This window comes from Melospiza melodia, chromosome 2 (assembly GCF_035770615.1).
Source record: "Melospiza melodia melodia isolate bMelMel2 chromosome 2, bMelMel2.pri, whole genome shotgun sequence".
NCBI classification, from domain to species: Eukaryota; Metazoa; Chordata; class Aves; order Passeriformes; family Passerellidae; genus Melospiza; species Melospiza melodia.
In genome coordinates this window covers 17,453,819-17,479,018 of record NC_086195.1, presented here as the reverse complement: position 1 = coordinate 17,479,018, position 25,200 = coordinate 17,453,819, and the positions used below count along the sequence as shown (strand labels likewise).

At 40.1% G+C, this 25,200-nt stretch overlaps 1 protein-coding gene across 1 annotated transcript; it reads left to right on the top strand.

The window, feature by feature from the left end:
• The first annotated feature begins 583 nt into the window (after window positions 1-583).
• TXLNG (taxilin gamma) lies at window positions 584-24,972 on the top strand. Its single transcript, XM_063182987.1, is given in 11 exon segments — window positions 584-655; window positions 657-881; window positions 9,464-9,776; window positions 10,482-10,573; window positions 13,771-13,941; window positions 14,689-14,883; window positions 16,274-16,393; window positions 17,397-17,471; window positions 19,999-20,091; window positions 20,620-20,715; window positions 21,710-24,972. Coding segments are annotated over 11 exon segments (1,773 nt in total). The 3' UTR covers window positions 22,031-24,972.
• Window positions 24,973-25,200: the final 228 nt, after the last annotated feature.

The window sequence follows — 25,200 nt, the reverse complement described above, 5'->3', positions numbered from 1 at the left end:
CCACGTGTGCACATGGCACGGATGGTGGCTCACGGGAGCGCAGGAACGCTTTGGCAGCTTCATTCTCCGCTCCTGTGCCGAATGCCTGTTTCCCCAGACGGGACCCTTCATCCCGGTGCCCCCGAGCAGGAGGAGCCGGGGCCGGGCGATGCCTCCCAGGGCATCCCCAAGGGAAGCACTGCCGGCAGCCCCGGCCTCGGCTGCCCCGCGCTGCCATTCCCGGCACAACTTCCTTGCGCAACTCGCTCTCCCCGCTCGCACGCCCCAGTTTTCCTGCAGAAGCAGCAGCCGAGTGTCACTGAGTATCTCCAGTGAGCCTCCCTCGCTGGAGATATTCCAGAGCCGCAGTGCTCTGGGATGCCCTGCTCGGGCAGGTTGGACCAGGTGCCCCGCTGTGCTCCCCTCCAACCTGACGCACTCTTTGATTCTGCTGATCCCGGCCGCCCCGCCCGCTGCCCCGTCACGGACACGCCGCTGAGTTGGCCCCAGCTTCAAAGCCGTGACCGAGGCAGGAACAGGGACGAGGCAGTAGGGGTTCCCCAGAGAAGGGACCGGCCGCCACTGACGCTGTCCGCCCGGGGCCATGCCGCGTCCCCGCGCCTCGACGGACGGACTACAACTCCCGGCACACCCCGCGGCAGGGAGGGTGCAAACCCCCCCACGTGAGCCGCAGAGCTGCGCGGCGATTGGCTGCGGCCGGCAGGGAGGCGGGCCTCCGGGGAGCACTTCCGGTGCCCCGCGCTCGGCACTTGTTTGGATGCTGCCGTCACATCATGGCGACGCGCGGGGGCGGCGGCGCGGCGGGACCGACCCAGCGGAGCTCGAGCCTCAGCGGCGGCGGAGACCAGGCGGCGGCGGCGGCCCCGAGCGGCAGCCCCGAGGTGAGGCGGCGGCGGCCCGGTCGGGCCCGGCGGGAGGGAGCTCCACCTTCCCCGCCCCGCCGGCTCGCGTTCCCCGCCTGCCCCGTCCCCACGCGGCCGCCCGGCCCGGGCGCACGGGGCAGGGGCGGGCAGTGCCCGCGCCGCCTCCGCCGCTCCGCGGAGCCGGAATCTCGGGCTGCCCCCGAGGCCGGACGCGCCGAGGCACCCGCGGCCGTGAGGTCCCGGCGTGGCCCCCGGGGAGCCGCGCTCGCCCTGCGGGGTCGGGAGCGGCCCCTCGGCGCTGCCCGGGCGGCGCGGGGCGGTCCCTGCCGAGCGCGGGCCGCCGGGGGCGGCAGCGGCAGCACGTGGCGGGCCCGGTGCGCGGGGGGCGGGAGCTGCGGGCCGGGGGAGGAAGGGATGCAGGGATGCCCCCCCCGCCGGGGTCCCGCCGCTGCCCTCCGGACCCTCGGGGCTCGGCCGGGGTGCGCGGCGGGAGCGGACGGCGGCTCTGCCCGCGGGGGTGGCGGCAGCGTTCTCTTAACCTCAGAAATAGTAAAAAACCCCAAAAGGCCATTTTATTTCTTTTTTCGTTTTCTGCCGAAACCACACTGAGAGCAGGGTTGTTCCCGGTGATGTTACAATAATTTCTGGTTGCAGATCCGTGTAGGGAAGAGCTTAAAATACCTGTGCCTGGTCACCCAACGGCAAAGACTTAAAATATGCTGTAATTCAGCTGCTGTGTGCAATATCGGCTCGGTGTTTATTGTGACAGAACTGCCTTGCTAATCTCGTGTGCTGCTGAAGTATCTCATCCTGTGCTCTTACATAAATTCAAGTGGCTTTTTAGTGGTAACTTTTTTCCGTGGTACAAACGATAGCATCTCAGAAATAGTAACTTCTTAGTGGTGGTTTATTTTTGCTGTTAAAAAGGTCTAGGAAGCGATGGAGCTAGTTTTCTTCACTGAAAAGCACCGTCCTCTGCAGTGTGTTTTTTTTTAGTTCTTTACTAAGAAGTAACGTGTAAGTAACTTTGGTGTCTATTATGAAAGCAGATGATGATGATGTTAAAAAAAAACCCTGTGTTCCATATTTTTTCAAATACAGTGGAAAGGAATGTAATTATTTTAAAGAGGTGAAATATGGCAGGGAATGTTAAGCAAATTCTACATTCTCTTGTAGATTTCCCTCCCCCTGCCTTGATATTATTTTTAGGTTCCTTGTGACCTGTTTGCATTGGGAATTCAGAACTTGTCTACCCTGCTTTTTCCAGAATCATACTGTGGGTAACTACAAAACTATTAACTTTATAGTAAAGAGGAAGTGAAGCCTCATTGGTGGAAGTGATTCACACTATATTAAATGTTTTCTTAATTAACACCTGTCTCTGATGTTTATATTAAAAAAGGTCTTGTTAGATGTGCAGCACTTTGTCCTGTGGGTAAATGCCCTGAAAGCATCCATGTAAGCTTTGAGTTCCTGTAGTGAATTTTTTGCTAGAGTTATAGGAGGTGTTTGTCATGAATTTTTTAGGTTGTTTTAAGAATCTCTGGCAAAAGTAGATTTTATATAAAAGCAAAAGCATGACAGAGTTGCTTGGCAAGGTTCACTCTGCTACTTACTCTGTGGTTTAAGTATGCAGTGAAAAAAATTCAATAAAATCAGTTGATCTAAAACTAAAAGCAGCCAAAATGATCATCATGGATGCCAGGGATGGGAAAAAGGTAAGGATAGGAAAGGGTAAGGATGAAAAGAAATAAGGTGACCCTCCTGTTGAGTCACACGGTTCAGAGTGAATTCCCACCTGCCAAATTTAGCCCCAGGCTTGGCTGATAGTTTAGGCACAAAAGCACTTGAACTTAACAGCAATTAATCAATGCCTCCAGTTAACCAATTTAACAAAATATTCTGTAGAATTTACTATCATTACAACAGTAAGTCCCAGACCTCACTCACTCACAAATGTGAAGCGCTTAAGAATCTCAGAGAGCAGCATTCACAGCACATTTGCTATAGCAAATATATTTACAAATATGTATTTACACTGCACAGACACAGACTTGAAGAGTGTGTAGCAGGTGTCTGTCTGTGAAGAATTCCCCTCAGATCTGGGGAAGTACTCAGGGTTGGTGCCTTTCTGTGTTCTCAAGGGACAAAGAGCTGAGCCTTGAGGAGTGCTATCAGCCCAGGCTCCATCACCAGCAGCTGGCAGTGCTCCTCCAGGAATGGCAAACGTGGGAGTTGCTGGGTCTGAGAGCTGCCCCCAAGGGGGAAATGCTGCCCACAGCCTGCCATGGTCCAGGGGAGCTCGAGGGATATCACTAAGACCACTGTTTGTAGGGTCTCAAGAGAGAGGACTTCAGTTGTAAGAATTTTTCATCCTGGTTCAAATTTGGGTTGGTAACTTCCCTTGAAAGCCCCGTAACAAAAATGTTGTTCCATTTGTGTTGTTATTCATGTAAAAAAAAAATTATTTTCAAGGATGTTTGCTGAAAGCCATGAGCTTGTTAGACATCACTATTTCCTGGGAGCAGACAGTGTTTCTGATAAGCTCTGGATGAGCTTTATTCCTGGGTGCTGTTTGTCACGGCCAAGGCCTTGGGGTGGTACTGTGGCCAGGGGTGGGGATGTCAGAGATGCACCACCACTGTTTTAGTGCCTTCAGCTAAGTGAGGAAAGAGATGGTTGGGTTTTTTCCTGTTTGTGTTTGAGGTGAATTTAAAAGCTTTTCTTAAAAACAGGCATGTCATCTGTGTCATGAGGTCACTGAAAGAGCAAAAAAACCCAGTGTGGTTAAGGGTAAAAGGAAGAAGGGAGGGCTAGAAGCAGGGATCATGTGAGAATGTTTCTGAACCAATATTGAAGACTAGGTCTTGAGTTATAAGGCCAGGAAACTTAATGGTGGAATTCTGCTAACAAAGAGTCTGTCTTGACTTTTATGAAGGTAAAATACAAATTTAGGAAGTAGGTGTTTCTTAATAGTCGTCCTGCTGTGTTGGAACTTCTAACCTTGCAGTCCTTTGAAACTAGTGATGAGCAATGCTGCTGGCTCCTCTGTCCTGTGTTTTGAAAGTAGATAAATGAGTGCCCAGAACATAGTTTTTAGTGTAATGACAGAATGTGATGAAGTGTTTGTTTGAAATGACTTTCAGATCTCACAGCTGAGATCCTTGTTCAGTGGGGAAACCACCTCAGAGGCCATTAGGTTTGAGAAAGGTATAATTAGAACTGTGTGATCATTCAGGTCAGTGAGCACAGTATAGAGAAGTATTGCATAGAGAAATAACCCGAATAATCTAGTCTTGTGGTCAGAAGAATCTGAATAATTGTGTCTAGACCAGTGGATGAAGATGCACCTGCTATAAAATTCAAACTCAAATTTTGTGATGTCCTAAAATGGTGGTTTTCATGCAGAAGTTGTAAATAAAATTATTCTTTATTTAACATTACTGTTGAAAAATCGATTTGAGGAAAAGTGTATCACATACATGTTTTCAAAATAAGCTTTTCTGTGTTAGCAGGAAAAAGTAAATTGCTGGGATGCAGGAAGCTTAATATTTGTTATGAACATACACATTTGTGATAAATACAACTTACCTTTTTGCTGCAATTATTTTTTTTTTTTTACTGCAGTCAAGATAAGGGGTATAAGAAGGCTTTTATGACCAGTTGCATGTGAAGCAAGTTTGGAAATGTAGTCAGCTGAACAGTGTTATTCAGATTATCTCTTTTGGAGTCTGATGTTGAGGAATTGATTATATATTTATTTACATAGGTTGTCATCACAGTTGTGAAAATGTGTTTTATGTACATGTGCTTGTTCCAAAGCTTCCTGGATATTTCCTGCAGTATTAGCTATTCCACAGACTAAGGGTGGAAGAGTCTTTTCACAGTACAGTCCAACTGCTGCTATGGGGTATGTAGGAGTTGTTTTCACAGATTAATGCTACTGCTTATGTTTCTTAGGATAATTAGCTAACATTCAGGATAAAATTGATTATGATGCAGTTACTAATCGTGGGGGTTTTTATTAAAAATACAGAGAAGTATTTTCAGGTGGTTTAGGGAAAGATTGTGTATTTGTATGCACAGGAATATGGAATACAGGTAAGCATGGCACTGACAGTGTAGCACAGTATATTTAGGCATGATGTGTAGCATAGTGTGCTGTAGACTTGTGTAGGTGTAGAACAAAAAAAATAAGTGGGTTTGTGTTACATTTTGGCATGGTGGTAGGACAAGTTCTGTAGGACAAGTGTCTGTTCTGTCCTTATGTGCAGTGCATGTTCCTGAAGCTGAGCTGTTTGAAGAAAAGCTGGCTTAGACTCGTGTGATCGTAGCAATTTTCATATATGGGGTATGTGTCTTGTCTGCTGATCTTGTAGGTATGAAATAAGGTAGAGTTTTCTTGATGTGCATCTTTTTTGATCGAGGTTGAAGGAGCAGAGCAGAAGACTGACTCAAAACTGGGGTGAACAGGGGCAGTGTTGCCAGTAATTTTCCTACAGTCATCTTCAGGTGGTTTGTCCTGTAACTCTTAAGCAGCTTGAAGATGACATGGTTATTCAGAAATGTCAACATCTTGTAATAGTTGGTTTCACAGCTAGGTAGGTTGCACATATCTTAGAGTTTTGATAAATTTGTGATCTTATGAATTTGCGCATTACCTGTGCAACATAGTCTTTTTGCCTCTCTGTAAATCTTTCTAGGCATTTAATAGTCTGACTCTGGGTTATCAGATCATGAGCCACCTGTGGTTGAGGATGGCTGGAAGCTGAGAGGGAATGGTAGCAGTTAGAAAAGGTAATGGTGATTTCAGTAGAAGGTCTTTGCTGGGGTAGTTTTGTTTTGGGTTTATTCAGTCAGTACTGAATCAGCACTATTATACAATGTGCTGTGGGAAGTGCTCTGTTCTGGCTGGAATGTTCAGCTGAGAAGTTCACTAGTCTGATGAGCACACATTTGAAAAGATGAGAGGTAAGAGTTAGGGTTGTTCTCACCATTGCCTCAGTAAGGAGGGAGCAAGTTCAGTGATTAATACGGGTTAATACTTCACATTCTCAAAGTGTTGTTTCTTATTCCTATACTCCAGCTTGAAGCTTGATACAGACCAAATATGAAACTACCTGCAGCTAAAGTGTTTTAAGAATAGCATTGGGTGTAAGAAGGGTGTTGAGACTTCTGGCTAATGGTGTTAATATCTAAAGTTACAGCTAATGTAGAAAATTCTTTGTTAGTCATAATCAGGAAATCATCTAGATATTTGTGTTTGTGGCCCCTGTCAGGCAGTAGCAGACTTGTGTTTTTTACAATGAAAACACTTTCTAATTTAGAGTTTTAGTATGTTGTGCCACTGCTCTCAGATTTGCTAAAACTTACGGGCTACAACTTGACAGATAGATTGAGTTTTAACTTAGAAGGAAGGGGTTTTTGTGTGGGGTTTTTTTGTGTGTGTGTATGCTGTCAGATTGTTCTAGCTCCTGATAGAACCATTTTTTGAGTACAGTATTCTAGTCTGTGGTCAACAATTTGTAATTGTACTTAAGAAAACTGGATATTTTTACAAAGCCTGTCTGCTGCTACACTGAGCTTTGGTTTTGCAGGGAGCTTATTTGCTTGTCAGTAATCTTGGATTTGTTCCATGTTCATGTTTGGAAAACCAAAAGAGGGTTGACAAGTTCTGTATATTTTCACCATCTTTATAATTTTCAAATGTGTTGGAGATGTACAGGACAATTGTACGCAAACCTTTTTCTTCATTTGAGTATTCTGATAGGTTATTTCTGCCTTTTCTGTTAGACTTTGGAGAGTGAGTCTGAAATTCTAAAAGTCCTTGTGGCTTTTTTTGACAAAGAATAGAGAATACTCAGAGTTTAGAAATTATTATTGTCAGTAAAAAATTGAACTGACACCTAATTTGACTTCAACAAAAAGCTCTACTGAATTAATGAGGTGGTGGTGTTCACTTCCTGAAAGTTCCAGATGCTTTAGAATATGCATGTGAATTGCTTGCTCTGAATTGACATTTAGGTTACTATGATTGTTTGCTCAGAAAGACATGGGCATTTCATGACTTACTGGTCACATGTATGCCCCTGCTAGCAGTTGTTCTTTTTTTCACTGGAAACAACAGAATTTTCTCCAGTAAAAACCTGTGAGATTTATTCAGTTGACTAGGTTTGAAGCAGTCACAAACTCACACAAATGTGGTCTTGTTGACATCCCAGTCCTTCAGTAGCCAAGGTGTGTACCTGTGGTGAGAATAAGGTATTGTGTGTTTAGTTCTTGTGCTCTGACTGCGGTTACATTGGCTTTTATTTTTTAGAGGCTCTTGTGCTTTGGCTTCTTTCCAATCATCCTGCTTCCCCTTCTGTTGGCAGGATTGCCTATTGCTGTGCAGTGAACTGGGCTGAGGAGCTGATTTGGCTGTAAACTGTGTTAGAACAAGTTGCACAAACGTTAGTGCTAGGCCAGAGGAGCTTGGGCATTGCTGCTGTTCAGTGTGTGACTGCAGCCAGTCAGGCTTTCTCACCTTCTCTTGGAGCTGCTGGCAATTTTCTGCTCTGCTTTCAAAAAAAAAAAAACCTCCCAAGTCTCTTTATGGATATCAGAAAGTCTGGAAATGCTTCATGCTTTTGGGTGCCAAACCCAAAACTTTGAGTTTAAAGCAAACTTTCTGTATGTTTTGCAAGACTACTTGGGTACAAGTGTCTGAATCAGAAGTTCATGTTCTATGCAAATAAAAACCCTGCAAGTTTCAGCTGTTCTCTTGGTACTGCAGGTACTCTTAGTATCATGTTGTGTTAGAAGAATCTGACCTTTCTTGTCTTGTCAGCTTAATGTGACAGTGTCTTCAGCTTCTGTGTGAATCCTGGGTTTTACACAACATCTGTGCCATGGCTTCAGCCATTGGTACACACAGAGAGGTGAAGAGAGCTGTGCTGTTTTCACATTCTTGTGTTTCCACATTTCTTGTTCTTTCATGTTTATTTGACTGACCCTAGAGGAGTAAGCCTTTCCTGAAAGACCCACAGTTTAGGACAAGCCAAGGGGAAAAAAATTGGCATTTTACAGATGACTTTTTAGAGGTGTAAAATGTTGTAATTGGTTATTTGTTCCAGCAGTTCAATTACTGCATGACCTTTGTAGGCATTTATCAGTAAATTGTCTGCCATGGTTAGAGAATCAAACTGCAGTGCATTTATGTTTGTCCATAAAGCATGTGCATAATTTCCACACTTGTAAAGTGAATCTTCCTTGGAAAGTCAAAAGTTGCTTCTTAATGTCTGTAGAGATTATTTCCAGTTAAAATGCTTATTGTCCTTTGAGAAAGACACTGTGTGAAGTCCATCTCCTCAAGAATGAATGTACCTTGAGATAAGGTCTAAAGAAAGTGACTTGCTTTAAGAATAGAGAACAATAAAGCTGTTATGCATGAATATTTCAAAAAAAAGATGTATTTGTTAAATGATTTTTAAATAACCTTTTCAAGCATGCTGAACAAATTTGGAGTTGAAATACATCTCACAATATATTATGAGTGTTGGCTGCATTCCTTTGATGTTGGCTAATTCCTTTTGAAGAGGAAAACAGTCCTGTGCAGAATATAAAACCCAGTGCAAACCCCTGGCTTTAAGAATTAACACATTTTTATTAAGAAAATGCAAGGTAATCTGATATTAATTTGTGCTTTAACAGCATGACTGTGTATAAACAAGCTGTTTTTACAATTCCTTGGGATTTTAAGGAAATTTACATTCAGTCCACTGAAAATAAATCAACATGAATTTTACTTTGGCAGTGAGTTCAGCTCTGCTTATCGTGCTTTTAACTATCCATGTATGTTGTATATTGGGATTGCAAATGGACAGAAAAAACCATGCAACTTTTCAAGGATTGTCCTAAATCTCAGCCCCTGCCGTGTAACGAAATGAACAAAGCAAAAACACACCCAACCAAACATCCTTACAATTCTCATCAGCCTGAAATGTTTCTAGAAATTGAGAAAGTTGTTCAGGTGATTGAGAGAGAAGTCTGGAGGTGCTTAGTAAAGTACACAGTATTATATAGAGAACGTGGGGTATTCTGCTCTAAAATATAACCATGTCACAACAGTGTTATAAAACAATTGGTGGTGGTGGTTAACTTTTTGTTTAAGTGATTAAACATTTAGCATTTTAGGAAATCTTTAGAGAAAATTCTGTTTAATTGAGCCAAAAGAATATATTCTAAAAGTCATAGGCAGTAGGAGTCCAGGCCTGAAGTCAGTTAATATTCACTTTTTTGAATAATTTCATTGATGTGAATTTCATTTCATTGAATTTTACCACTTCAGAAGTGCTCCTGGTCCTGTTTCTCATTCTTGTTGTAACAACCAGTCTTCTCCAGTTAAGAGCTGACAGTTGCATTTGGCATTGTGATTGAAGTAGTTCAAGCTCTTTCTCTGTACCATTGAAACAATTTATTTATGTATTCATTAGACTTCCTATGAGGGTTTCTTTTTTGCATTTTACCCTTATTTGTCCATGGAAAAGAAGGGTGGAAGTTGTCATTTTAAACACATTTGCTTAACTGTTCACATCCACTTCTTTTTTTCCATTCTGAAGGTGGTTGGTGGAGCCATGGAAGAAGCTGGATCTGGAGAGATGGGGATGAATAACCAGGATCAGCTGGTGAAGAGCAGGTGCCCTGAGCTGTCTGATACAGCCTTGCAGTATCCCCAGCCCAATTGCTACAGCCTGGAGAGCACTGGCAGCTTGGAAGAGGCTGAGTACATCCCAAAGAGCAGAAAGCACCCGGGGCCCACGGGCTGCTCCCAAGAGTGCCGCGAGGAGACTCCTGGCAGAGAAGAAGCCCGAACTGACCCACCTGATGGGCAGCAAGATCCAGAGAGTGAAAAACACAAAGAGAAAACCTTGGGTGTGTTCTCTTTGGCGTTCTGATTTTTAATATAGTATTTTTAGAAAATATTTATAAAATATTTATAGTATTTCTGTAAAATAGCTATGGATTTGCTCCTTGTCTCAAATTTACTCTGTAGCCAAAAACTTGTCACCCGTAACAGGATATTTTGAGAAACTGTGTGTGCACTTCTTCTTGGGAAAGACAGTTCTTAATGCATATGTAAGACTCCTTCAGCTGGCAGTGCTATTTTTACATGAACTTTAATAATAATGTGGTAATTGCTAATCAACTTTTTTAACTTTCTGGTTTAAATCTGGGATGGCAGTGTTCAGTGCTGCCAAACACGGCTGATAATTAAATTCTAAATGCTTATTAAGAATGTATCTGCCAATACTTAACCTTCTAGATTGCATTTTTTCAGATTTTTTATTATCTGTGCAATTCTAAAACAAAAATATTTTTGTGTTATATATTAAAATAATTTTTGCTCTCCTAGTTGTTGACTAGCAAGCAAATAGGGCAAGATGAATTTCTTTTTGCTGATGACATCTTGTGATGACTTCCCATTTGTCATCTGTTAGGATTATGCAGCTGTCAAACCAGGGAACAACTTAAATCATTTCTCATGGATCTATATTTTACTTCTAAGGACAGGCTGCTTTTCTGGTATGTGGTTTTTCTTCCTCAGTAACATTGTCTATCCTATCATCCATTTCATAGGAAAAGAAGTGTTATTATTAATGCAAGCCTTGAACACGCTTTCTACTCCAGAAGAAAAGCTGGCAGCTTTGTGCAAGAAATATGCTGATCTGGTAAGTAATTCGTAAAGATAACAGAAGTTATTAATGTGTTAATAGTAACTATGGAATGCAAGAACAACTAATGAAGGACAGTTAATGATTTTGAGTATTTTACAGTGTTGGCAAAAAAGACACTCAGGCTGACTGAATATTGCTTCAGCCAAACTTTCCTGTAGTCATTTCACTTCTACATGACTGCCCAAATCCAAAGAAAAAACAGGTTTTGATAACTTGGTGTTGAAGCATAATATTAGGATTAACAGAAAAGTTGAGTTCTTTTGGGAGTAATTGATAATGCTTTTGTGCTAGAGTTTTATCATTTTAGGATAAAGGGAAAGAACATACTATCATACAGAGATTTGAGAGGGAGGGAGAATGTTCAGTTATATTTAACTGTTTAGTGATTTTTGGAAAATGTAAGATGTTGGAAAGATCTAGGTTTAATTTAATTTTGCTTTCTGATGATGTGAAGGAACGGAAAGAAAGGGTTGCATTTCTTCAGTAACAAACCAAAAAGAAGCAGTTCATAAAGTGCATTCCCACCTCAAGCTGGTAATTCTCTAAAACAATTGATCACAAAATTGGGGGGGGGTTCATAAGTTTACTTTTCATAATTTTTCTAGAGGTAACAATGCTTGACTCATTTTTCTTTAGACAGGGACAGACAGGAATGGAAAGACTGGAAATCTTGTGTGTATATGTTTTCCCACCGTATTTGTAGTTATAAAATGAATGCCAACTAAAGAGATTACAAAAGCCTAAGTTTTCTCTCTGCAGCTGTCAAGTGTATCATGCAGATATTTCTGAAAATTACATAATGGCTGCACAACTTGGCATTATTCTTCTGTAAGAATTTTTTTTCATATGAGATTTATAGTGTCTCCAAAGCTTTGAAGGATGATCTAGCAGGTGGTCTTTTTACTCACAGAGGCAATATTGATTACTTAAGAAGAGACTTAGATTAGTTCTGTTACGGAAATCCTGAGTCCTCCATGGAGGTCTGTTACATTTTTGCTTTGTTTTCCTTGCTCTCTCACATGCTCTTGGTTCATGTGAATGCATTTCCTTTAAAACCAACAGCTTCTCTAAGAAGTCACTTTTATTTAAATGAGAAACAAAAATAGTTCTGAATTGTAACTCAAGGATGGGGAACCCACCTAAAAATGAGCTTCGATATTGTGAGAGAAGAATGCAGTAGGTTAGTTGTTCCTTATGAGCAATTGCTTGTGCATGTGATGCCTTTTCTATTTAAGCAAACAGCTCATGTGTCACCTCACAGTGATGGTGAGGGCCTGCATGAGGAGCTAGGCCAGTATGAATCCCTCAGTTCTGAAGAAAGAAAAGAGCCTGCCCTGTTTCAGTTTGAGTTTTATTATTACTGGAAAGATCTCAAAACTAGGGAGCAGCCGGACCAAGTAAATTGTAATCTCCTTCGAGAAGCTTGGTAGTCAGATGAGATGTGTCCTCTTTAAGGTTTTTGCCCTCCCAGGAGCAGATCAGTAGACTGTAGGCAGAGTAAGCATTCCCAGTTGCCATCCTAGAAAATCACCTGCTTTCCTCATTATGCTCAGAATGACTGAGGAGCTGGGTGAGGGCTTGTCTGGGTGTAAGAGTAGCTCTGTTTCAGCTAAATGAGTTTGAGGGATGCCTCTGTTCCTCTTAGAATGTTTAGGTTGGATCTGATTGTGTTCCTTTTAAGATGCATTCTTTTCTTCATGGTAGTGATGGAGAACCACTGGCATAGGTATCAGCTTGAATGCCAGCAGAGGTTTGAACTGTTTATGACAGTGCATCTACAATGCTTTTTTTCTTTTTTTAAAGATTCATCATCTTTAAAGCTCACTGTCAGGTTTTTCAGTGGTGTCTCATGAAAAGGACTGTACAATGAAGGTAGGAATGCCTCTCTCCTGGCAAAAGATCTTCCACAATTTTTTTTCCATAATTTGGAATCTATCAGGAGATCAGCCTGTGATGCAGGAAGGTTTGCATCCTTGGTGATACATCTCACACTGGCACACTTTTACAGGCCTGAAGTTTTATAGGTGTGTAGACAGCACAACCACTTGAAGCAGTGTTTTCTGGCCATGCAGGAAAAGGGCTTTTTGTATTTAGATATGAAAATACGCCCTTAACATTCCATTTTCCTAAACTCCATTAAATACACATTTAATTTATTGTTGTGATGGAGGTCCTTAACTTTACTCTTTCTTTTGTGCTTCAGCATTATTTTGAGCTCTTTTAGAAAACCAGATTGTATTACTCTTCTGTCATGTGATGTTCCTCATTGCCAACCCTCTTTTCCTATGGTGTCCCAAGGCTGAGGCACTATCTTATAAGGAGCAATGTAACACTTAACATTGTAGCCTTCTTTGCAAAGAAACAGCCCCTAAATAATATGGTTTCTCAGGGAGGCCAAAAATCAGATATAATGGAATATCTCTCTGAGATATTAATGCAAGAAAATTCTCTTCACTGGATATTCATAGAATAGATTTTTAAATATGTATAGAGTTTACCTGTGTAAACAGCCTAAAGGAAATAGGAAGAAAAATTGCTTCAAAGGGTTGAGACTGCAGATCTCTACATATGGACTAGATAGTTGTAATAGTAACGGACTTGATTTGTCAGGGCTGCTAGTTTTGTCTGTTCTTTTCTGAAATACTGCAGAATTCTACAAACTTGCATCAATTACTGCTTCCCTTGGTAGGAGCTCCTGCTGACAAGGAGCTCTACACAGTTCTGTGTTTTTTCTTTTTGATAGCAAAAACAAGACCTGTTGGATAAACAGTTGTGTGTACTTTCAAGATAAGAGTGGGAAAAGTTGTGACTTGTTGAAAAGCTAGTCTCAGTTGGCTTTTAATTGTATCTGCTACATCTTCCTTTCAGAGGGCTGTTCTTAATCCTGCAGATAAAAGCTGGCTGATAGCTCATAGTCAACAAGAGGTACATGCTGCCTCTTCCTCAAAGGCAGATGTTAATTGGCAAATGGAATTTGCAAATTTTCATTTTCTGTCCTTATATATTGGAATTGCCTGGATGGATGATGGCAGTTTCTCTTTAAGTTTCTCTTTAAGATCAACTTGGGGTTTTAATGAAATTTTATTTCCTTGCTTTCATCCAAAATGTTCAAAAGTTTCTTCAGTGTCCTCATCTAGATGCATAAAGATGTTTCACCTATGTTTATTAACAAATTTACTCTCTAACTATAGTTGGAGGAGAGCCGAAATGTTCAAAAGCAAATGAAGATCCTGCAGAAGAAGCAAGCACAAGTTGTGAAGGAGAAGGTCCACTTGCAGAGTGAGCATAGCAAGGCCATTTTGGCACGTAGCAAACTGGAATCTCTCTGTCGGGAGCTTCAGCGTCATAACAAAACTTTGAAGGTTAGTTTATTTACAAAAATTACAGAGCTGCTGGTGATGGAAATCTTACAGATCACTGCTTAAAATCAGGACTGCTGCTTTTTTTCTTTGTCTCTTTGTCCATTACCTGTATGTGTAGATGATTGGCATGTAGTGTAAGTGTAGCTGATTTAAGGTAAGGAATACAGGGATAGTTGACTTGCTGATGTCCCTTTCCCCCCCCAAACCAATTCTTGTTTGTTGAAATATTTGATCTTGTCATATTTGTTTCTGGTAGCAGTGCTGATAACTGCTGGAAAAAATTGCACAAGTAAAATAATAGCAGCATGAATTGGCAGAGTAACCAAAAAGCTTAATTCTATCAGAATATAATTGATGAGAGTGAAATGGAAGAGAGCCAAGATAAGAATCTGTGATTGCTGTAGAAAATTGCATTATAATATCAGTGCTGGTTGTTACATCTGGATAATGCTGATACTTGCAAAGGTACTTAGCATCTTAATGTACCAGCCTTTGAGTAACGTTGGGAGTGGTAAAGACAAGTCTCTAGAAGTTTTGCAATATCTATATTATTTTTTCCACATGCTTCACATGGATAGTCGGCGTGGTATATTATGATTGTGGCTTATGCTAGTTCTAACACTCTAGAAATTGAAGCTGTACAGAAGTGAATTACTGCCATTGTTTCTGACTCAAAAGTGCATGGTTTGACCTGAACACTTTTAATATTTTGTGTTTAAATATTTTATTGATATTTATCCATAAAAGGAAGAAAACATGCAACAAGCACGTGAAGAAGAAGAAAGACGGAAAGAAGCAACTGCACACTTCCAGATCACCCTGAATGAAATTCAGGCTCAACTGGAACAGCATGATATACACAATGCCAAGCTCCGTCAGGAAAATATTGAACTGGGAGAAAAACTGAAGAAACTCATTGAACAATATGCATTGCGAGAAGAGGTGCTTACAGTACACTTGTAATAGGATTTTCTTAGTTCCTTGATTGTAAGGGTCAGATAATTATTGAAAAGGGAGGAAAACCCCTCATTTCTTACAGCCATTTTATATATAGTTTTTGTAAATATTCTTTTTACTTCACTTCTGAGAGAAACTTAGTAACTGTTTGGCTCCCTGTCTGCCCTTCCTGACTGATTTTGATGATCTGATTTCAAGATGCATTGGAGAAAGTTTTTCACAATGAAAGTAATCAAATAGAAATAACTTGTCCAGAGATTGTCAAACCTCTGCCTTTAGACATATTCAGAGCTCAGCTGGGCAAGGTGTGAGTAATCTGATCAGGCTTTGAAGTTGACCCTAGTCTGAGTGGATTAAATAGCCTCCAAAGGTTACTTCCAACATAAATATGTATTAATGGTTGAAATTCTTCAGAATTATAATGGAAAGGGATATAAGAGTTATTCTGTCTTATTTCTTCCATTTCATTAAGGTTGGGGTCTTTGGGGGAAGCTTTGTGTACATAGCTGCTCTTGGCACAGAGTTGAAATAAGCTATCATGCTTTAAGAACATATTTGGCCTGGTGTCATGGAAATATCTCTACTCTAGGGCTAACTGAGCTGTCTTTAATTGGCACCAGTTTGTGAGCTAGCTGCTCTAAGCTACAGTGATGGAAAACAGCCAATTCTCCTTGTCCAAGAAAGAACTGAGCTGCATGGAGTTCTACAGCTAAGATTAGTTGGCTGGTTCTTAGTTGGCACAGGAGGTTTGGAGTATAATTTCTCAACTGTTTCTGAAAGATTATTTTTTGGTTTTGTTTTTGATCTGGATCAGTTGGTTAAAAAGCTCTCTGTAAGGTAATTCCCTACCTTTTGTAATTGTGAAATATTTGTATCTACCTTGAGACTATAGTAGAAAAGAGAGGAAGTTGCCTTGTGCTACTTTATGGATGGAAGTAAGACTGCAAAATGCAATGATTTGTGGGATTTCATGAGCTAAATTAACTGTTGTTGCAAACTTTGCTCCTTTTGAGCTTTTGTAATGATGAAAACGAGCTTTTAGAAGTAACACAATAAGGATTAGAGGTAGATAAACCAGCTTTAGAAGCAAGGATGTAGACTGCTTTTTACAGGATTTTTGACATGTCTGGTGTGATGTGACTGATGGTATTGTACCAACTTAATGAGACAGGCACCTGGTGTCCGTGAAAGACTAAAAAGGGTAATTACAGTTTATGGAGATAAAGAGGAAAAAAAAAGGCATGTAAAACATGATCTTTCACCACTTTGTCTTTTGCATGAAACTTTTAAACAGTGTGCATCTTCCCAGACAGTACGTTGCCTTCATTGACCAGCAGACTATGTTGGGCTATTATGGTTTTCTTTTTCCCTTTAGCACATTGATCAAGTGTTCAAACATAAGGAACTGCAGCAGCAACTTGTGGATGCCAAACTTCAGCAAACTACCCAACTTATTAAAGAAGCAGAGGAAAAACATCAGCGAGAACGGGAGTTTGTAAGTGAACTCTATAGATGTTAACAGAAATAAAACCCACCAAACCAGACTTTCCCTGATTTAAAGCAAATACAACAAATAGAGAGGACCATCTTTTGAAAGTTAGGGTAGATTTCAACAAGGACATTTGAGATTTAAGTTTTGTATATGATGCCTAGTTATTGATATCCATGCTGACAGCCAAATAATGTTACTTGTTTGCATTTTCTCAGCAAATATGCTAAATATAATTTAAATTTCTCTTAGACTGGGGAACATACTGTGAAACACCAAAGGTACTTTCTGCAGTCAAGAATTGTAACCTCTGGTGTTATGCTAGAAGAGATAACAAATACAGAATAAAGCACTTTTTTTTTTGTGTGCTGTTTGCCCCCCAAAATGTGTTGATATTTTATTTGTATGGTGATAATCAGCTATATACTTGCAGTCTTCTGAGAAGTTTTCTTTCTATGAATCTGTAAATTCTAGAAAAAAAAAAGCCTTGTTTTTTTCTGTATAATCTTAAAATTACCATCTAGTGTTGAGTTCTTCTGGTTTTTTGGAACATAATTTCTGAGTCATTAGCTGGTGAAAATCTCCTCAAACATGGACGTACAAAATGGTGTCAAGTTGAAGTAAAATTGGTTTGAACTAGTCGTCAAAGATAATGTGGTGACTGGAGAAATGAAGGTGGAAAATAAATTAGATTACAAATCAGTTACAGATTACATGCAGTTTGTTAATTAACTGTTCATAATTTAGCAGTTCAAACTTGCTAGAGAAATAGAAATATTGCCTCATGTTGCCAGTTAGAGAAATGTTTCAATAAAATTCTGTGCATGACATCACATGTTTTAAATTGTATATATGAAAATGCAGTGTAGTAATAAAGCCTGTGTGAGAAAATGTGGTTGAATAGCCCTTAGGTGGTGATAATGTTTGTTCATTTTTAATCATAGATTGAATTAAGCCATTTTTGGGAGTACTTTTTTTTCATTATATGGCTTTCTGCATTGTTTTTTAGCTGCTAAAAGAAGCTACAGAATCCAGACACAAATGTGAACAGATGAAGCAACAGGAAGCTCAGCTGAAGCAGCAGGTATCTTTTTTTGATGGAGAGATCTTCAGTAGCAGTTCCAAAAAGAAAATACCAAGAGATTTTTGACTGTACTGAGCATCAAGCAACATCTGAAAAAACTTAATATTCAGATGCTTGTGAAGAGTACTTGGTATTTTTTTAATAAGTTTTAAATTTAATTTCCAGTAGGTAACTCTTCTGTAGTGAAGCATGAAACATAAATTGTAAAGAAGTGATGTTCTTTACAATATTTACTTGCTGTTATATACGTCTGGAGAGTACTGTTCCAGGAAAGTGCTCAACATTGAATTTCTGGAGTTAGTGCTCCTGTGAATTAATAGTGTTAATACTACAAAGACTAGAATGTAGGAAAGCTTAAGAAGAAAAGTTTAGGAAAGTGTGACTTCTCTGAAAATACTGTTCTTTTGTGACTGTGAAGAGTTGTGTGGGGGTTTTTACTCAGGCAGATTTTAGAATCTGTTTCTTACTGTTTCCATCACCACTTGTTGTGGAGGATTGGGAGCAAGCAATGTCCTGTTTATCCCTGTAGTTATTCAGATTTAGTAACCTGACTATCTCTGTCCACAGACCCTACTGTCTTCAAATTATTTTTCTTGTTGTAATGTAAATGCTACAGCAAAATCCCCTCAGAGAGGAGAAATTCTCTCTGGTTTTGTGCTTTGGATCACCTTCAGTCATTGACTGCACGTGAGCTCAGCACGAGGCACAGGGAAATGGCAGTTCCAGCCAACACAGAGCAGTGGGAAGCAGTAGCTGTTCTCTTCACTGTGTGTCTGTTACTGCTTCATTTGGGGTTTTGTATGAAGTCTGTGTCCTGGTTTCAGCTGGACTAGAGTAAATGTGTCTCTATTCTGTGTTTCAGATTCACTATAACATTGATAGCACACAGATGTTTTGGCTGTTGCTAAATTGTGCTTACTTTTAAGTCAAGAGCTATTTTATGTCTCATGCTCTGCCAATGAGGAGGTACACAAAAAACCCCCAAAAAACTGGGAGCACAGCTGGGACAGGTAACCCTGGCCAAAAGTCCAAAGGGATGTTCCAGACCAGAAAACAGCATGCAGGCTGATGTGGGCTTGGGAATGGGATCTGGCGTTGGGCAGTAGGTGGTGAGCGGCTGTGGTGTGCATCACTTGTGTTTTCTATTATTGTTATCATAATCTGCTATTATTGTGTTTTACCTTTTTTCAATTACTAAACTGTTCTTACCTCAAACTACAGTTTTGATTCTCCTCCCCATCCCACTGTGGTAGGTAGTGGGGATGAGTGGGCAGCTGTGTGGTGCCCAAGTTGTCTGCTGGGTTTAAATCATGACAGTGTCTTTGAAAGCTATTCCATGCCCTTTTTTCACACATACTGTACCCAATTCTTTCCTAGCCTTTCCAGGAGTTAGGTTTAAAGTGTGTGTGTATGTGTGTAGTTAGATGTAATCATACACATCTCCACAGGAATATCCAGATACTTCCAAGTAGGTTGTTTACCAGGCTTAGTCTTCTATTACTTTTTTCCAAGTTGGTTACCCTTTATTTAAAATCTAACTGCCTCTTTTGTTGTTTTTAATAGTTACAATAGGTGTAGTTAGTGGTTTCTTGGGGACAACAGATTTTTTTGTAGAATAAGATGAACTAGAACATTCAGTGGCAATAATGGCAAAGAGTCATAATGTACTGCTGACAAGCTAGGCTAATTCCTGTTATGAAATTCCCTTTACTAATAGAGCAAACCACAATATTTCTATGCTCTTAACTGTATTGTCCTGCAACCCCCAGTGTAAGAATTAAGAGAACCTACTACTCTTTACTGAGAGTAAGAAGTTATTCTGAAATGTATTCCTAGAACATTAAATCACACACTGATTAGGAATAATTTTTTCAAAACTGTGTTATTAAACAGATTTTGCAGTTTTTTCTTGGTGATTTACCTTGTGGTGCAGGGCAAGAAAATTTTCTGTAATTGAATGTTAATGCTCTTGACTTTTAAAGGTGTAATTCTCTTCACTGTTCTGTGAATTTCTTTTCAGTATTCACTTTCTTTGATTTTTGTTCACTGGGCAGATTACATTGGTTGTGAATGAGTATTTTGATTTTTGAAATCTGTCCTGTTTATTTTGTTCCAGCCTTGGTTATTAGCTTTGGCTGGTTATGGTGGAAAGGTAGGTAATGCCTAAGTTTTAATTCCACCAACCAGGTGCTGAATTTCCTATATTTGTATATGTCCACAGAATTTTTTTTTCCAGTGGGGAAGTAAAAATGAGGTAGTGATGAACTGTGATGTCTTCCAGCACTTTAATAAACACAATATTCTTTTTACTTCAGAATATATTGCTGTTCTATAAACACAGAACTCTACTTCACATATAATTTGAATAGCAGGTCTGTGTGTTCCTCAAGTGGAAATTGTAGCATAGTTTAAAAGAATATAAGGAAGTTAATGTTTTACCATTTTTAGTTTCATTTTGCCACGTACCTACATATTTTTGTATTTGTATACACTGCTCAGATTAATGTTGCTGCCTTTTTTCCAATAGCTTTCTCTTTACATGGATAAGTTTGAAGAATTCCAGACCACCATGGCAAAAAGTAATGAGCTCTTTACAACTTTCAGGCAAGAAATGGAGAAGGTATTTATAGGATTATCTAGTTTCATAAAAAGTAATATGGAAATGCATGCTGTTAGTGGGTTGTGTTTTAGATTTTATAGACATTGGCCTTCTGAAAATATAAAGAGTATTTTGACAATTTAATGTGGATCATAAGATAGGGTATAAGAATTATGGAAGAGAAATGTAATGTAATTTTTTTTTCTATTTTAACATACTTAAGTAATGCTTAAATTGGAATTTCAGTGTTCTACCAAGTATTGATTCTCATTCTCTTTGGCTGTGCTTATGTTTTAAAACTTGTTTTCCTGAAGGTTTTTATTACTTGTACTTGAAAGTTGATAGTCTGTTTCTTTTTTAGACTCAATATTGTTTTCTTTGAATCCAGAATCTGTAGTTGTAGGGTTGATTCTGTGCAGAAACACTTTCCCAAAATAACTTGTTCAAACTGGACTTGGAAAGTAATACAAAGTTGTCTAATTAGTCATGTAAAACCACCTATGTTGCAGCACAAGCCACAAAATTAAATCTTTTATTTATCTTTTGTAGATGACAAAGAAGATTAAGAAACTGGAAAAGGAAACCATTTTGTGGCGTACAAAATGGGAAAACAACAACAAGGCTCTTCTGCAAATGGCTGAAGAGGTAACCATCTTTTAAGCAGCAATGTAGTTCAGCTGGAGCTTGAGCCCTAGAGAACTTCCAGCAGTTTTTCAGTTTTAGAGAACTGGAAGTAATACACTGCAGCCTCTTCTTGGACTGTCTGCATTATGTTTCATGTTATGTGAGTTATTGTCCTCAGGCATGGAAAATGAAAGGCTGCTATGTAAATCTAAGCTGATGGCACAAGAAGAAACTGAGCTTGGTTATTACTTACTGTTTAATTGATGAGATGTGTATGAAATCATACGAGCTGAAGGAATTGACTGCATTTCAATATGCTGAGCAAAGTTCAGCCAATGCTGTGATAGAAATCTGTTTGAAATGCACAAGACTGACATGAAGGGAGTAAGCCCCATGCAACAGATTGATTGCTTTCTTGCATTGCTGCTGCTTTTGAGGTCACAAAAGGCCATTACTGACTTGCAGGCTGGCAGGAACTGCACAGTGCAGCTGTGCCTGCTCTGTCCAGGGCCTGGTTCAGGTATGTGAGGTCTGGCCTTGGCAAACAGTGCTTGATTGAGTAGGATCTGCTCTAGTGCTGTTTATCTTTCCCTCCCTTCTTATAAGGAGCTAGTTAGGAGAGCCCCGAGTGTGGTGCATTCTGGCCTGGATTCTGCAGATGGATTGTGGATTTCTTATTTCTGTGCCTTCTCCTCCCTACACTTGCCACTATTTGGGTTGTAGTTGACAGTGTTATGGGAGTTCATATCAGGGTCCTGGTTGATGCCCAGCCCTTTCTTGTAGCTAGCATTAAGTGGTTATGTATTTCCCCGTGCTTGTTTTGAAAGGCATCCATTGCCACTCCAGCTCCTGGCTAAGTGAAGTATTCTGAGCAAATTGGTTCTAGTTCAGCTGGAATTTGGCCTGCTGGATTAATTAAGACTTAATATTCAGGATTAAATAGTGGTGATTCTTTTAATTAATTTAAGGGGGAAAATGGTTGTATCACAGAGTTTTTATTTCCTTTGTCCTTCAGAAAACAGTAAGAGATAAAGAATACAAAGGCTTTCAAATAAAACTGGAGCGTTTGGAGAAGCTCTGCAGGGCGCTTCAGACGGAAAGGAACGAGCTGAATGAGAAGGTGGAAGTGCTCAAGGAGCAGGTTTCTCTTAGAGAAGCAGATGTGGATCTGGCAGTGCAGGTGTTGCAGTCCTGCACCCTCAATTCCCATGAGGAGCTGGGAACTCCCATTGACACGGAACCAGGAATCCAACCCGATGCGGAATCACGTGCGGGAAGTAGCTCAGAAAAGACTGTCTCAACAAGTCCTGTTCCTGGCACTGAATCTGTAGACTAAAATGAAGTGTAAACACTGTATTGAGAGATATATTTTGTGTATAACTTTCTCTGTTGGTGGTAACTATTTGGTTTTGTGGTGAAAATTTTCTTACTTTTTCTACCATATCTGTATTTTCTTAGAACTACTGGACTTATGTGGTACAGGAAGCTGCATAGCAGCTTTAAATAGCTTAAACTATAAATTTTCCACAACTGTGTTGCACATCTGCCTCATTTTTTAGAAGAAAATATTTTTCCATAAAAGGATGCATGTGCGTTTCCTCCCCACAACACAAATCACTGTCATGGAAGACTGTGTACAGACCTGATATCGTTTGGGGAAAATGGTGACAGCAGGTCACTCTTTTGTTTTAAAGAACAGCACTCTAGTTTTGTTCATTGATTTGCCACTCGATATACTAAAGATTATCAATTTTTCAGTAAATTTATCTACATGAGGATGTCTAATGGCCAGTAAAAAAGTCAACTTTCCCCCTATATATGTTTTCATATATATGAATGAAAAGCAAAGGTCCAGAATATAGTTAAAAGTATGTTTAAAGGGTTTTATGTACTTTGTGGTATGAAGAAACAACTTTGAAATACATTAACTTGCAGCTGGTGAAACAGGGTGTACAGCTTTTTGCAGATGTCTCAGGGCTGTGTTGTAAAGGTTAGTTTGGACTATTTGCCCTACCTGTGAACATGTTAAATATAAATATGTGGGAAAATGTACAGTGATGCTACCAAGTGGGATTTTGCAGCTGTGGAGCCTATTGCACAGGTCTTGGTCACATTCTTCCCTCTTAGCTGCAGTGTGTCCACCACATGGTTATCCTGACTAGAGAAGTCCATTCGTGTCTGAGCAAACCTCTGGATTATCTGAAGAGCTGGAAAATAAGACTCTTCCTGTTGGAGGTGTGGAAGACAGGAGTCTGGCATATAGACTTCCTCTAATAGCCAGGTATGCAATGTATTTAAATGTTAGTTAAGGCTGTACAGGTTATGATTGAACATGAAGATTCAGATATGTCTCCTGAAGAACAACGTGGAATTTCCTGCACGTTCAACCTCAAAGCTGCACCAGTTGGCTGAGTGCCTTCCCAGGCAGGTTATCTGGTAAAGATGGTACTTCACATTCTCACACTAACATACCACAAGCACAGCCCCCTTGTTAACCTTAAACCATAGTGTATTTTCCTAGAAAATTTGATATCCACATTGTGACGACTTTTCTTGAAAATAACTAGGACCAACATTTTTTGGCAAGGCAATGTGATCTAACTACATGCTACCCCTAACTTTAGTTCCCATGCATTTACTTTCTAGTTTTGGTTGCTGTCATTTTAAGAAATATGAACATGTGTAGCCTTTTCTGGTACTTAAAAGTTTTTTGCACTTACTTGGGAGGGGATTTCTCAGTCAAGCACATCTCAATGAGCTTCCTACCCCCATAGCCCTTGGCAGTTCAGTGGCTAAATTACTTGAATGTTCAGGCTGCACTGAGCTCCCAGTCCTTTTCCTGTAGTAATGTATGTTGAAATACCTTAGCTGTCTCAGAGAGAAAGGTTCTGTAAGGCCTAATACATGTGTTTTAGCTCATACCACTAAAAGGAACTGTGCAAAACATACATTTCTGAAATAGAGCAAATGGGAAGCTGGCCATCCTAGATTGTGTGGGTTTGGTGTTTGTGGTCCAAGCACAATGCAGGAATGAAAAGAAGGTAGCAGTGAGCAGTCAGATTAGATTCAGAGCTTTGAAATGCTGATCATGCAAACCATATGGCGTAAGAATAACTGGAAAGAAATATTTCAGATTTGCTGTTCAAATTACTTGCTTTATAGAATCAAGCTTGAGAAAACAGGTGTTGTGAGAACTGGTTTTCAGCTAACACAAAGTGTGATGTAATTTTCCTGAGGAAAAGCAAAAAACTGTGTATCTGGTGCATCATACCCTTGGCAAGGTAGGACATGCAGTTTTCAATTTTTACAATTTGTTATTTGGACATTTGTATTCCAAACAATTCTTTCTGTAGTGCTTGTTTTACATGGAGGCACGAGTGAGTTTTTGGACCCTGCTGCAGGAATAAATTAAAGGGCTTTTAGAGACACGACAGATGTATGCAACAGCAATACAAGTATCTTTGACACTGGCTAAATATGTAAATGAAGCTGAATGCCCCAAGTGAAAGGCTTTTAGAATGGGGATATTTTCTCTATTTTATACCCTCAACATACCCTTATCATAGCAACTTATCTGGCCAAGGCAAACTGTATTTTGCTTCCTGAAACCAGTCAGCAAAGTTTCATACATTGATTAAAAAGTGTTGTTTTAAAAATACAGACTGATGTTAGGGATAAGCTCAGCACTGTCACTGATCTGCCATATTGCAGGCTATTGCACTGCCAGGCTGCAGCCAAAGGGGCTCCAGTAGGGTTTTTTAGTAAATTTCTATTACTGCCTTTCTCCCACTACTACAAACCATTTAACCTGGATGTGAACTGATGTAGCCTGAGGTGAGTGTGTCTAATTGTCAAAACTGGGGCCTGATGGGCAGTTTCACCATGATTAAGCTGCAAAAAGCTGAATTGTATGTGATTCAAGACCCAAGTACGTGTATACACACACACGTAAGTTAGGGCTGTATCTGTATTGTTTTGTCCTTCCTTTCATTACACCTGGTTATGTTACAGTTCAATTCTCAGGTGTTGCAGAAAATCTACCTCTTTGGACTGTAGATGGAAATAACTGTGAAAAAAGTGATGCAGAAATCTAGTTTGTGCTAAACACACTGCTTTATTTTTACAACCCATGTCTGCTTTCATGAGGAAAAGTGATAAATGAACAGGCAGTCTTTGTTTTGCTTTTCAAAAACATTTTGTAGAGATTTTTCACTAATGTGAATCTGAAATTTTATCTACCCAATTCTGTATAGATTAAGTAAATAAGTATGCTTAATATATTGGACTCTGAGTTTTTCTTTAACATCATACTCATGTCTTGTCACTGAATCTGCTGAAACTGTATTTATTTGGAAAGTCAAGAGTGAAAACAAAAAGATGTGACATTTGATTTCAAGCATATTGTTGGAGGAGCTGCCCTGTGAGGGGGCTGCTCTGGGGTCGTGGCAGTGCCTTGCACATTCCTGGTGCTGTGTGGTGGGAGCAGCCCGGGGCAGGGGGTGAGAG